This window comes from Oncorhynchus clarkii, chromosome 24 (genome assembly GCF_045791955.1).
Source record: "Oncorhynchus clarkii lewisi isolate Uvic-CL-2024 chromosome 24, UVic_Ocla_1.0, whole genome shotgun sequence".
NCBI classification, from domain to species: domain Eukaryota; kingdom Metazoa; phylum Chordata; class Actinopteri; order Salmoniformes; family Salmonidae; genus Oncorhynchus; species Oncorhynchus clarkii.
The window spans coordinates 12,022,581-12,036,534 of record NC_092170.1 but is presented as its reverse complement, the minus strand read 5'-3'; the positions used below and the strand labels follow the sequence as shown (position 1 = coordinate 12,036,534).

The following is a 13,954-nucleotide window of genomic DNA, read 5'->3' as shown; positions in this document are numbered from 1 at the left end:
TGATTGACAGATTTCACATGCTGTTGTGCAAATGGAATAGACAACAGGTTGAAATTATAGGCAATTAGCAAGACACCCCCAATAAAGGAGTGGTTCTGCATGTGGGGACCACAGACCACTTCTCAGTTCCTATGCTTCCTGGCTGATGTTTTGGTCACTTTTGAATGCTGGTGGTGCTTTCACTCTAGTGGTAGCATGAGACAGAGTCTACAACCCACACAAGTGGCTCATGTAGTGCAGCTCATCCAGGATGGCACATCAATGCGAGCTGTGGCAAGAAGGTTTACTGTGTCTGTCAGCGTAGTGTCCAGAGCATGGAGGCGCTACCAGGAGACAGGCCAGTACATCAGGAGACGTGGAGGAGGCAGTAGGAGGGCAACAACCCAGCAGCAGGACCGCTACCTCCGCCTTTGTGCAAGGAGGAGCAGGAGGAGCACTGCCAGAGCCCTGCAAAATTACCTCCAGCAGGCCATAAATATGCATGTGTCTGCTCAAATGGTCAGAAACAGACTCCATGAGGGTGGTAATGAGGGCCCGACGTCCACAGGTGGGGGTTGTGCTTACAGCCCAACACCGTGCAGGACGTTTGGCGTTTGCCAGAGAACGCCAAGATTGGCAAATTCGCCACTGGCGCCCTGTGCTCTTCACAGATGAAAGCAGGTTCACACTGAGCACATGTGACAGAGTCTGGAGACGCCGTGGAGAACGTTCTGCTGCCTGCAACATGCTCCAGCATGACCGGTCTGGCGGTGGGTCAGTCATGGTGTGGGGTGGCATTTCTTTGAGCCCTCCATGTGCTCGCCAGAGGTAGTCTGACTGCCATTAGGTACCGAGATGAGATCCTCAGACCCCTTGTGAGACCATATGCTGGTGCGGTTGGCCCTGGGTTCCTCCTAATGCAAGACAATGCTAGACCTCATGTGGCTGGAGTGTGTCCGCAGTTCCTGCAAGAGGAAGCATTGATGCTATGGACTGGCCCGCCCGTTCCCCAGACCTGAATCCAATTGAGCACGTCTGGGACATCATGTCTCGCTCCATCCATGCACTACAGACTGTCCAGGGTGTTGGCGGATGCTTTAGTTCAGGTCTGGGAGGAGATCCCTCAGGAGACCATCCGCCACCTCATCAGGAGCATGCCCAGGCGTTGTAGGGAGGTCATACAGGCAGGTGGAGGCCACACACACTACTGAGCCTCATTTTGACTTGTTTTAAGAATATTACATCAAAGTTGGATCAGCCTGTAGTGTGATTTTCCACATTAATTTTGAGTGTGACTCCAAATCCAGACCTCCATGGGTTGATAAATTTGATTTCCATTGATAATTTTTGTGTGATTTTGTTGTCAGCACATTCAACTATTTAAAGAAAAAAGTATTTAATAAGAATATTTCATTCATTCAGATCTAGGATGTGTTATTTTAGTGTTCCCTTTATTTTTTTGAGCAGTGTATATAGGACACACTTACTCATTTAAGGGTTTTTCTTTTTTTTAACCTATTTTCTACTTTGTAGAATAATAGTTAAGACATAAAAACTGTTAAATAACACATATGGAATCATTTAGTAACCAAAAAAGTGTTACACAAATCAAAATGTTATATTTGAGATTCTTCAAATTAGCCACCCTTTGCCTTGATGACAGCTTTGCACACTCTTGGCATTCTCTCAACCAGCTTCATGAGGTAATCACCTGGAATGCATTTCAATTAGCAGGCGTGCCTCGTTAATTTGTGAAATGTCTTTCCTTAATGCGTTTGAGCCAGTCAGTTGTGTTGTGACAAGGTAGGGTTGGTATACATAGCCCTATTTGGTAAAAGACCAAGTCCATATCATGGCAAGAACAGCTCAAATAAGCAAAGAGAAATGACAGTCCACCATTACTTTAAGACATGAAGGTCAGTCAATTCGGAACATTTCAAGAACTTTGAATGTTTCTTCAAGTGTAGTTGCAAACACCATCAAGCGCTATGATGAAACTGGCTCTCATGAGGACCACCACAGGAAAGGAAGACCCAGAGTTAGCTCTGCTGCAGAGGATAAGTTCATTAGAGTTACCAGCCTCAGAAATTGCAGCCCAAATATATGCTTCACAGAGTTCAAGTAACAGACACATCTCAAAATCAGACTGTGCGAATCAAGCCTTCGTGGTCGAATTGCTGCAAAGAAACCACTACTTCAGGACAGCAATAAGATGAAGATGCTGGGGCCAAGAAACACGAGCAATGGACATTAGATCGGTGGAAATCTGTCCTTTGGTTTGATGAGACCAAAGCTCGTTGTCTTTGTGAAACGCAGAGTAGGTGAATGGATGATCTCCGCGTGTGTGGTTCCCACCGTGAAGCATGGAGGAGGAGGTGTGATGGTGTGGGGGTGCTTTGCTCGTAAGACTGTCAGTGATTTATTTAGAATTGAAGGCACACTTAACCAGCATGGTTACCACAGCATTCTGCAGTGATACACCATCCCATCTCGTTTGCGCTTTGTGGGACTATCATTTGTTTTTCAACAGGACAATGACCCAACACACCTCAAGGCTGTGTAAGAGCTATTTGACCAAGAAGGAGAGTTATTGATTGCTGCATCAGATAATCTGGCCTCCACAATGACCAGACCTCAACCCAATTGAGATGGTTTGGGATGAGTTGGATCGCAGAGTGATGGAAAAGCAGCCAACAAGTGCTCAGCATATGTGGGACCTCATTCAAGGCTGTTGGAATAGCATTCCAGGTGAAGCTGGTTGAGAATGCCAAGAGTGTGCAAAGCTCTCATCAATGCAAAGGGTGGCTACTTTGAAGAACCTCAAATAAAATATATTTTGATTTGTGTAACACTTTTTTGGTTACTACATGATTCCATATGTGTTATTTCATAGTTTTGATGTTTTCACTATTATTCTACAATGTATAGAATAGTAAAAATAAAGAAAAACCATTGAATGAGTAGGTGTGTCCAAACTTTTGACTGGTACTGTATACATACAGTGCCTTCGGAAACTCTTCAGACCCCTTAACTTTTTCCACATTTTGTTACGTTACAGCCGTATTCTAAAATAGATTAAATAAAAAAAATCCTCATCAATCTACTCAAAATACCTCATAATGATGAAGCAAGAACAGGTTTTTAGACATTTTCACAAAATATAAAACAGAAATACCTTGTTTACATAAGTATTCAGACCCTTTGCTATAAGACTCTTTTAGCTCACATTAGAAATTTTAGCTCACATGAGAACACAGTGGCATCCATCATTCTTAAATGGAAAAGTTTGGAACCACCACGTCTCTTCCTAGAGTTGGCCGCCCGGCCAAACTGAGCAATCGCAGGAGAAGGGCCTTGGTCATGCAGGTGACCAAGAACCCGATGGTCACTCTGACAAATTTCCTCTGTGGAGATGGAAGAACCTTCCAGGAGGACAACCATCTCTGCAGCACTCCACCAATCAGGCTTTGATGGTAGAGTGGCCAGGCGGAAGCCGCTCCTCAGTAAAAGGCACATGAAGCCCACTTGGAGTTTGCCAAAAGGCACCTAAAGGACTCGGACCTCTGTATTCTCTGGTCTGGTGAAACCAAGATGGAACTCTTTTGCCTGAATGCCAAGCGTCACATCTGGAGGAAACCTGGCGACATCTCTACGGTGAAGCATGGTGGTGGCAGCATCATGCTGTGTGGACGTTTTTCAGCAGCAGAGACTGGGAGACTGGTCAGGATTGAGGGAAAGATGAACCGAGCAATGTACAGAGAGATCCTTGATGAAAACCGGCTCCAGATTGCTCAGGACCTCAGATTGGGGTGAAGGTTCACCTTCCAACAGGACAACGACCCTAAGCACACAGCCAAGACAATACACGAGTGACTTCGGGACAAGTCTCTGAATGTCCATGAGTGGCCCAGCCAGAGCCCGAACTTGAACCTGATCGGAAATCTCTGGAGAGACCTGCAAATAGCTGTGCAGCGATGCTCCCCATCCAACTTGACAGAGCTTGAGAGGATCAGCAGAGAAGAATGGAAGAAACTCCCCAAATGCAGGTGTGCCAAGCTTGTAGCGTCATACACAAGAAGACCCTAGGCTGTAATTGCTGCCAAAGGTGCTTCAACAAAGTATTGAGTAAAGGTTGTGAATACTCATGTTAATGTGATGTTTCAGTTTTTTACTTGTAATATATTTGTAAAAATGTCAAAAAATCTGTATTTGCTTTGTCATTATGTGTTATTGTGTGTATATTGATGAGGGGGGGGGGGGGCGATTTAATCAATTTTAGAATAAGGCTGTAATGTAACAACATTTTGAAAAAGTCAAGGGGTCTGAATCCCTTCTGAATGCACTGTATGTATTATTTTAACTGACTAATAAAATGAATCAATCAATCCAAACTGTGCAGCAGCCAACTGATGAATGAAAAGAGACATCTGTTACAAAACACCAAGTTTAAAGACATTCGGAGATTGTCAAGCCAAGCCTTCAATACTGGGTAAGCCTACAAGGTAGGGAGGGATGTATTTTCCGTTTGTTGAGATTGACATAATCTATTTATTTTGGTGTTTAAAATGCAAGCCATGATATTGAAGTGCTCTAAGTAGCCGGTATACTTTGTTTATTGGTTGTGTGGTGCATTGGCACAGAAACCTGTTGGTTGGAAAATTTGTTGCATAGGTTTTATAGAATTATAAATATGGCATCAAAATGTACATCTGATTTCCCCCTAGCTGATCATTGTCTCTAGCCGGCTCTGATCGTGAAGTAATAAAACAGGCAGGGAGAGTCTCGTCTGCGGTGGTCAGCGAACCCTCAACCTTCAAGCCCCTAGCCCTGTGTGGCATTGACAGAAAATGCCACAAAAGCATGTTATATCCATTATCCATTATCCATTATCCATCCATTATATACATTTATAAAGACATGGTAGCTACAGTTATTGTTAATTTTGGTCGTAAACATTGTTTTTTAGTTATTTCTATGAAGGGGGAGGGTGTTCCATTTATTTTACAGTACAAGGGGAGGCTCATGTGAAAAAAAATGTTAATGTTGGGGAGGGGGGTGCATAATTTTTTTAATGACATCTTGGGTTGGACAATCCCACCCCCCACCCCCAGTAAATTTCGATCTGTCCCTAACCTACATTAACATTCCCTACACACCTGCAAAGCAATCCCTGGATTCTTTGGATGTGCAAGTACATTTCACTTATGTCAAAATAAAAATTTCTGTTGGCGATGACTGATGACTTTTTGATGCATTTGTTTGTAATGATTTCTGCGATTTTTGTAGTGTACAAATTATTTTTCTGTAACACAATAATCACAATCTACCAGTACATTTGCCACCAAACATCACTATTTCCCATATAGCTAATTTATAAGTGAAAACAAAGTTACTTTTATTTTGAAAGACTAAAAACTGTTGTCACAACACACAACAGCCACAAAGTCATAAACCCCGCCCATTTGTACAATTTATCTTCTTGGGTTTTTAAACTTATTAAATTAAGACCAAAAAGCAAATGTTTGTTTTAATTAATTTTTATGATATAGTCACTCTGACTTAGTGGTTGCAGTAACTAGTGAAAACCAATGAAAACCCATACCTCGACCCGGAAGAACATGTGACCTATGCCGGTCGAGTTGTTTCAGGTCAGTCGGACAACAACACTGCTAACAGCACTAGCTACACTTATTTTGTAGTTAACGTGACATAGCGCTAGGCCAACTTGGCCAATAGCGCGTATTTACGAAGATTTGTAAGTGCGTTGTGATTTTGACAAAAATGTCAGTTTTGCAAGGACAGATTGACTCCATTTTGGAGATAATGGTTAGAGCGACTGTTACAGAAATTAGCAAAGTTATCGAGGGTTCTGCCTCGTCTGAAGTGCCAACAACGGGAGATAACGCGAGTGAAGCCCCAAACGAACAGGTATATCTGCTGATTATGTAAAGTAAGGCATTTTGTAAACTAGTCCGCTATTTAATTGCACCGACGTAGCAGCCTCCACTCCACTCTGGGGCGCAACCATTACGCCGAAACCGTTTACTCCAAACGGAAAAAACATACAAGAGTTTCTATTGGACAAATTCAAGAAGAGACCTACCCATTTCGTTCCGTTTGGTTATGCGCTATGCTGAAATCGCTCCGCCATTTCATAGTTCGCCTAGTTTTAGTTTGTACCAAAACAATTAAGTATAGACTATACTTGCTTGTTTGTAGAGAATCATTATACCATTAGCCTAGGCTCTGTCGTAACAATTGGCCTAGCGTCGTCCGGGTTAGGGAGGGCTTGGTCGGTAGGGATGTCCTTTTCTCATCGCGCACCAGCGACTCCTGTGGCGGGCCGGGCGCAGTGCGCGCTAGCCAAGGTTGCCAGGTGCACGGTGTATCATCCGACACAGAGATAACATTAAGTGTCGTTTTGTTAGATAAAATCATTTTTCATATCCTAAAAAGGTCCATGTAGAATCGAGTTTGTATTTCCACTCGTTCAATTTGCAAAGAAAGGAATCTGTGAAAATCTAACCCTAAATGTTGTTTCAACCAGTCAAATCACATTCATATGTATTCCTCAGAGATCCTAGAACGTAACCAGACTTCACTATATCATTAAGGGTGTATATATCCCAAATACATCCTACATATCCTATAGGACACCAAATTTGGTCAGAGCGACCCCTTTATGTCACGCCGATGATGCGGCCGTCTTCATTTGATCTACAGTATCTTTGTCAAATAACTGTAGATGCTAACCTTTTGCGACAGCATGCCTTTTCCTTTTGGACAAAAATTATACAGTTAGGCATCCCGGGCGGCGCAGTGGTCTAAGGCTGTGATCCTAACTGTCCCTGTCAGTTAGGATCACCACTTTATTTTTATTTTAAGATTGTGAAATGTCAGAATGATAGTAGAGTGATCTATTTCAGCTTTTATTTCTTTCATCACATTCCAACTGGGTCAGAAGTTGACATGCACTCAATTAGTATTTGGTTGCATTGCCTTTAAATTGTTGGGTCAAACGCTTCAGGTAGCCTTCCACATGCTTCCCACAATACATTTTTAAAGTCATGCCCCTCTCCATCCTTGACTATTCCTTAAGTCGATTAAACACACTGTCATTGTTCACAAACAGAACTGGTATTATAACCAGTTTTAGGGTGCCTCTCCTCCCGACGGTAGGGCCTGCGCCCCTCCCAATAGTTGAAGGTGCCATGTCCAGTTGATAATCGCCCAGATAATTGCCTCAACTGAACCTAAACTATACCAAAACTAATTTCACACTTATCACAACAGATCAAATAAATTAAGTAAAGTATGATGGGGAGAATCGGTGATTGAGAGGACACGGACACATAATTATGTAATCACCAATTGTGAATGAAGATCAGGGCGGGCCATTCTATTGTATTGCTCTATTCTAATTATAATCAGTCCACCGAATCCAAGCAGTCCTATCAGTCTACTCTGGCCTACTTGGGGTAAACAGTCAGTGAGGGCGTGCATCATTTACAATGGCAAGAAGATCATTCCACCGCATATGTTGCTGGCAGTGCGTCTCGGTGGTTGGGGTATTTTTATTTGGTTCTAATAAGTTATCTGTTACTTTCATTCCAACACATGCTTTCTTTTTCATAGTTATAACAAAGGCACTCCATGTACAATTGATTGAAACCTTGTGCGTTTTTTTATTATTTAATTTTGTGTTGAAATGTATCCTATAGTAACAAACCAATAAATGCTTTTGTGTTATTTGAAAACAAAATGTGTTCATTCTGTTACCTAAGACCTTCATGGACACAACCAAATGATTATTTTTGAATTGGGGATATGAAATTTATTAATTACACTGCTAGAATGTTGCAGTCAGAATGACTGCTCATTAGCTTGAAGGGGGGGGGTCCCTCAAGGCTCAATGGTTCTAGGAGGTCCCATGAAAAAACAACATGCCCCCTATGGAAATGAAATGCCCGACAACTGATTTGTTCTGGTGCCGGCCCTGCTTTAGCCTGGAGACCTGACATTTGAATTTCATTATATCAGCATCGGGCGTAAATGAGCGTTTGGATCAGCAACGTTTCCTCTCACAACCTCTACAAGCCGGAATGTGAAATAAAATTACATTTGAACTTTACCAGTTGTCTGTGTGGTTGGTCCTTTTGCAGGTAGGAATGTGTGACAATTTATCCAGAGGAAGGTATAATTAAATCAACTTTTCAAAGCGCTGGTAGTGCGTTCAGATGTCTATCACCTGATGTATGAGCACTAGATGATAATATAATGCATGCATACTTGCCAAGCTCATGAATGTGTTTACACATTCTGCGCATGCTTCATGTGATAGAAATCTTAACACACTACCAGCGCTTTGAAAAGTTGATTTAATTATACCTTCCTGTGGAAATATTGTCTCACATTCCTACCTGCAAAAGGACCAACCGCACAGACAACCGGTAACGTTAAAATATAATTTAATTCAACATTCTGGCTTGTAGAGGTCGGGAGGAAACCTTCCTGATCCAAATGCTCAATTAAATGAAATTCAGCTTTGGGTTTTTAGGCTACCCATCCCTGACCTAGGGTATGTGTTCTACGTCTGGTTAATTTAGCTAATACATTACGCTAGTACTTACCACAGGGTTGGCTCAACTGGAAACATGTTTGTATAATTTAGATCTGCAAGCATTTATCATAAACGACAGAAATACTTGTCAGAGACGTTTATAATGGAAGCTAGCTAGTTAAGTAAACTGAAGTTTGTTCTGTATGCCCTAAACTTGCTTATGTTAATTTCACTCAGTTGACCCAGTTGACCTCATTCATGGAGATACTGGCAAAGGAGGCTGTGGACCAAATCTGCAAGCTATTCAACGAGTGCTCCTCCATTCTGCATCTGGAAGTGTCTCGGAGTCAAACTGAGAATGAGGACTTGAAGAAGAGGCTAGATGCGGTTGAGACCAAACTGAGGACTGTCTTAGAGGGGAGTGGAGGACAAGAGAACACATCAGCCAATGGTTGCTGCAGTGAAGTCAAGATCATCCACCAGTTAAAAGGCACACACCCAGGTGAGAGTTGGCATTATTTCAGATAGGCCATCAATCTGGTTTTAGAGTGCTTTGGTACACTGTTACTAAAACCAGTGCTTTTGAATTAAATTCAAACCTTTTTGATTTTGACTGCCATCTTTTTCAGGCGTATGCGCTGGTGATGCAGAAGTGAAACGATCCCCCATCCTCCACCTGTGGAAAGGGAGACTTTCCTCAACTGTAAACGAGGTAGGCTTATTTGCCTAACTGACAATATTCTGTGGGAAGTTTAGATCTTGGAAAGCTGTCTGGAATTACTAGGGGGTACAGAACGTAATAACCTATTTACTTGTCTGTATCATTATACACCATTTGGTATTTAATTATTGGAAGTGAGTACAATAAGCATTTTATCCCTTTGTGAAGATTTCTGTTGTTTTATGATATTATATGGATATATACAGTGGGGCAAAAAAGTATTTAGTCAGCCACCAATTGTGCAAGTTCTCATCTTTTTAAGTGGGAGAGAGGCCTGTAATTTTCGTCATAGGTACACTTCAACTATGACAGACAAAATGAGAAAATAAACATCCAGAAAATCACATTGTAGGATTTTTAATGAATTTATTTGCAAAATATGGTGGAAAATAAGTATTTGGTCAAACAAGTACCTACAAACAAGCAAGATTTCTGGCTCTCACAGACCTGTAACTTCTTCTTTAAGAGGCTCCTCTGTCCTCCACTCGTTACCTGTATTAATGGCAACTGTTTGAACTTGTTATCAGTATAAAAGACACCTGTCCACAACCTCAAACAGTCACACTCCAAACTCCACTATGGCCAAGACCAAAGAGCTGTCAAAGGACACCAGAAACAAAATTGTAGACCTGCACCAGGCTGGGAAGACTGAATCTGCAATAGGTAAGCAGCTTGGTTTGAAGAAATCAATTGTGGGAGCAATTATTAGGAAATGGAAGATATACAAGATCACTGATAATCTCCCTCGATCTGGGGCTCCACGCAAGATCTCACCCCGTGGGGTCAAAATGATCACAAGAACGGTGAGCAAAAATCCCAGAACCACACGGGGGGACCTAATGAATGACCTGCAGAGAGCTGGGACCAAAGTAACAAAGTCTACCATCAGTAACACACTACGCCGCCAGGGACTCGAATCCTGCAGTGCCAGACGTGTCCCCCTGCTTAAGCCAGTACATGTCCAGGCCCGTCTGAAGTTTGCTAGAGAGCATTTGGATGATCCAGAAGAAGATTGGGAGAATGTCATATGGTCAGATGAAACCAAAATATAACTTTTTGGTAAAAACTCAACTCGTCGTGTTTGGAGGACAAAGAATGCTGAGTTGCATCCAAAGAACACCATACCTACTGTGAAGCATGGGGGTGGAAACATCATGCTTTGGGGCTGTTTTTCTGCAAAGGGACCAGGACGACTGATCCGTGTAAAGGAAAGAATGAATGGGGCCATGTATCGTGAGATTTTGAGTGAAAACCTCCTTCCATCAGCAAGGGCATTGAAGATGAAACGTGGCTGGGTCTTTCAGCATGACAATGATCCCAAACACACCGCAACGAAGGAGTGGTTTCGTAAGAAGCATTTCAAGGTCCTGGAGTGGCCTAGCCAGTCTCCAGATCTCAACCCCATAGAAAATCTTTGAAGGGAGTGAAAGTCCGTGTTGCCCAGCAACAGCCCCAAAACATCACTGCTCTAGAGGAGATCTGCATGGAGGAATGGGCCAAAATACCAGCAACAGTGTGTGAAAACCTTGTGAAGACTTACAGAAAACGTTTGACCTCTGTCATTGCCAACAAAGGGTATATAACAAAGTATTGAGATAAACTTTTGTTATTGACCAAATACTTATTTTCCACCATAATTTGAAATAAATTCATTAAAAATCCTACAATGTGATTCTCTGGATTTTTTTTCTCATTTTGTCTGTCATAGTTGAAGTGTACCTATGATGAAAGTTACAGGCCTCTCTCATCTTTTTAAGTGGGAGAACTTGCACAATTAGTGGCTGACTAAATACTTTTTTGCCCCACTGTAGGTATAGATATGCAGTACCAGTGAAAAGTTTTGACACACCTACTCATTCAAAGGTTTTTCTTTATTTTACTATTTTCTACATTGTAGAATAATAGTGAAGACATCAAAACTATAAAATAACACCTATGGAATCATGTAGTAACCAATAAAGTGTAAAACAAATCAAAATATATTTGAGATTCTTCAAATTAGTCACCCTTTGCCTTGATAACAGCTTTGCATACTCTTGGCATTCTCTCAACCGGCTTCACCTGCAATGCTTTTCCAAGAGTCTAGAAGAAGTTCCCACATGCTGAGCACTTGTTGGCTGCTTTTCCTTCACTCTGCGGTCCAACTCATCCCAAACCATCTCAATTGGGTTGAGATCGGGTGATTGTGGAGGTCAGGTCATCTGATGCAGCTCTCCAGTGGTCCTCATGGGAGCCAGTTTCATCATAGCGCTTGATGTTTTTTGCGACTGCACTTGAAGAAACTTTAAAAGTTCTTGAAATCTTCCGCATTGACTGACCTTCAAATCTTAAAGTAATGTTGGACTGTCGTTTCTCTTTGCTTATTTGAGCTGTTCTTGCCATAATATGGACTTGGTCTTTTACCAAATAGGGCCATCTTATGTATATCACCCCTACCTTGTCACAACACAACTTATTGGCTCAAATGCATTAAGAAGGAAAGAAATTCCACAATGAACTTTTAACAAGGCACAACTGTTAATTGAAATACATTCCAGGGTCCTCATGAAGCTGGTTGAGAGAATGCCAAGAGTGTGCAAAGCTGTCATCAAGGCAAAGGGTGGCTACTTTGAAGAATATCAAATATAAAGTATATTTGGGTTTGTTTAACACTTTTTGGTTACTACATAATTCCATATGTGTTAGTTCATAGCTTGTAGAATAATAGTGAAGAAATCAATGTAGAAAATAGTACAAATAAAGAAATACCCTTGAATGAGTAGGTGTGTCCAAACTTTTGATTGGTACTGTAGATAGAAATAGATGGGTCTCTAAACCTGCGTTCCATTAAATCACTTTCCCTCTCATCTCAGCACTCCAACATGGAGGAAACGATCGAGTCAGTTATTATCAAAGAAGAAGGCTTAGAAGATTACTTGTACAGTAGCACCTCAGACCCAAGTTCTTTTTTAGAGAGCCACGCCCAGGAGTTGAGTGACCCAGAGAACCCCTCAGAGGACCCAAAGGACAGAGGTGGCGCCGCAGGGCCAAAGCATTTGAGAAAGCCAAAGATCACCGGGGCTCGTCAGGCAAGGCCCAAAAAGGAGAACCATCTTAGCTGCAAGCACTGCAGGAAGACATTCAGCAAACTGATCCAGCTGAAAGCTCACCAGGCGATCCATGCAGCAGCGGAGAAACCTTTTAACTGTAAACAGTGCGGCAGAGGTTTTTCCTTTAAACGCAGTTTGGATGCACACCAACTGCTTCACACAGGAGAGAGACCACACACCTGTGGCGATTGTGGTAAAGCTTTCACCTTAAAGCAGCTACTCAAGAATCACCAGAGACTCCATGCAGGGTTGAGACCGTTCCGCTGCGACGAATGTGGCAAGAGCTTTAACCGGGCCCACGGTCTCAAGATGCACCAGATCGTCCACACAGGAGAGAGGAAATACAGCTGTGAGATCTGCAAGAAGAGTTTCAGCATACCAGGAAATCTCCACAGGCACCAGCGTATACACACCGGTGAGAAACCGTTCCGTTGCGATACGTGCGGGAAAAGCTTCAACCAGGCAGACACTCTGAAAGGACACCAGCGGATCCACACAGGAGAGAGGCCATTTACCTGTGAGACGTGTGGGAAGTGTTTCATTCAAAGAAGTGCTCTGAAAATGCACCAAAGAACCCACGCAGGAGAGCACGCCTTCCTCTGTGTGGTGTGCGGGACAGTACTGGCTTGCGTCAACTCTCTCAAAACACACCTTCAGGCTCACACAGCAGAGATGCCTTGTATTTGCTCAGTGTGCGGTAGTAGTCTCAGTTCATTCACTCACCTCAAATCGCACCAGCAACTCCATACTATGGAGAAGCCGCACAGCTGTGGCCTATGCAACAAGAGCTTCAAGTCGGTCAGCTACCTGAACATACACATGAAAACTCACACTGGGGAGAGACCGTTCACCTGTGACGTGTGTGGAAGGATGTTCACTCAACACAGCAGCCTGAAAACCCACCAGGCAGTCCATACTGGGGAGAAACCTTTCAGCTGTGAAACGTGTGGGAAATGTTTCAGCAACACTGGGAACCTCAACAGGCACCAGCGGATACACACTGGAGAGAAGCCTTTTAGCTGTGACCTCTGTGGGAGGAGCTTCAACCAGGGCAACAGCCTCAAAGCCCACAAACAAATCCACACAGGGGAGAAATTATTCATGTGCGACAAATGCGGGAAGAGTTTTTCCTACCTGAGGAATCTGAAAGATCACAAGTGCTACTATATCTAAAACCAATAGGCATAGCCTCTTATTGCAATGGACCACACTTGGTTTGAACAATTGTCTCGGCATTAAAAATGCATTTATAGGTCAGTGAGTGGCATACTAACATAAGAAGTGTACTGATTAGATTGGTTACCAAAAAAGCCTTTTTTTTCAAAGTATTTAATTTTGTATAACCAGTTGCCTTTGTGGGGTAGAAATACTTTGAGTGGATTGGCTGGTGGTCCAGTAACTGTTCAATGAAGCAGAGCCTAATTTATTTGAGAAGGATGTACATCTGTAACCTTTCTTGTCTTGTGTACCTTTTATTACTGTTATCTCGTATTTGTGTGCCAATGGTAAATAAAACTCCTGAAATGAGTCCTTTGGTGTGTGTGTGTGTTTGTTGCTATCCGTGCATATAGTCCCTCTAACAGCTGCAACATAACATTAATGCAA

The 13,954-nt window shown here is 42.6% G+C and overlaps 1 protein-coding gene across 1 annotated transcript; it reads left to right on the top strand.

Moving 5' to 3' along the window:
• Nucleotides 1–5,601: 5,601 nt before the first annotated feature.
• LOC139383148 (oocyte zinc finger protein XlCOF6-like) lies at nucleotides 5,602–13,884 on the top strand. The gene is made up of 4 exons (XM_071127506.1): nucleotides 5,602–5,907; nucleotides 8,777–9,041; nucleotides 9,169–9,251; nucleotides 12,113–13,884. The coding sequence occupies exons 1-4, from the start codon at nucleotides 5,761–5,763 to the stop codon at nucleotides 13,520–13,522; spliced, it is 1,905 nt and encodes a 634-aa protein (XP_070983607.1). The 5' UTR covers nucleotides 5,602–5,760; the 3' UTR covers nucleotides 13,523–13,884.
• Nucleotides 13,885–13,954: the final 70 nt, after the last annotated feature.

Excerpts from the sequence above, each read along its gene's own strand:
- LOC139383148 (XM_071127506.1), top strand. The coding sequence starts at position 5,761 with ATGTCAGTTTTGCAAGGACAGATTGACTCCATTTTGGAGATAATGGTT. Across the intron at positions 5,908-8,776 it reads GTGAAGCCCCAAACGAACAG|TTGACCCAGTTGACCTCATT; the intron begins GTATATCTGCTG and ends AATTTCACTCAG. Across the intron at positions 9,042-9,168 it reads GTTAAAAGGCACACACCCAG|GCGTATGCGCTGGTGATGCA; the intron begins GTGAGAGTTGGC and ends CATCTTTTTCAG.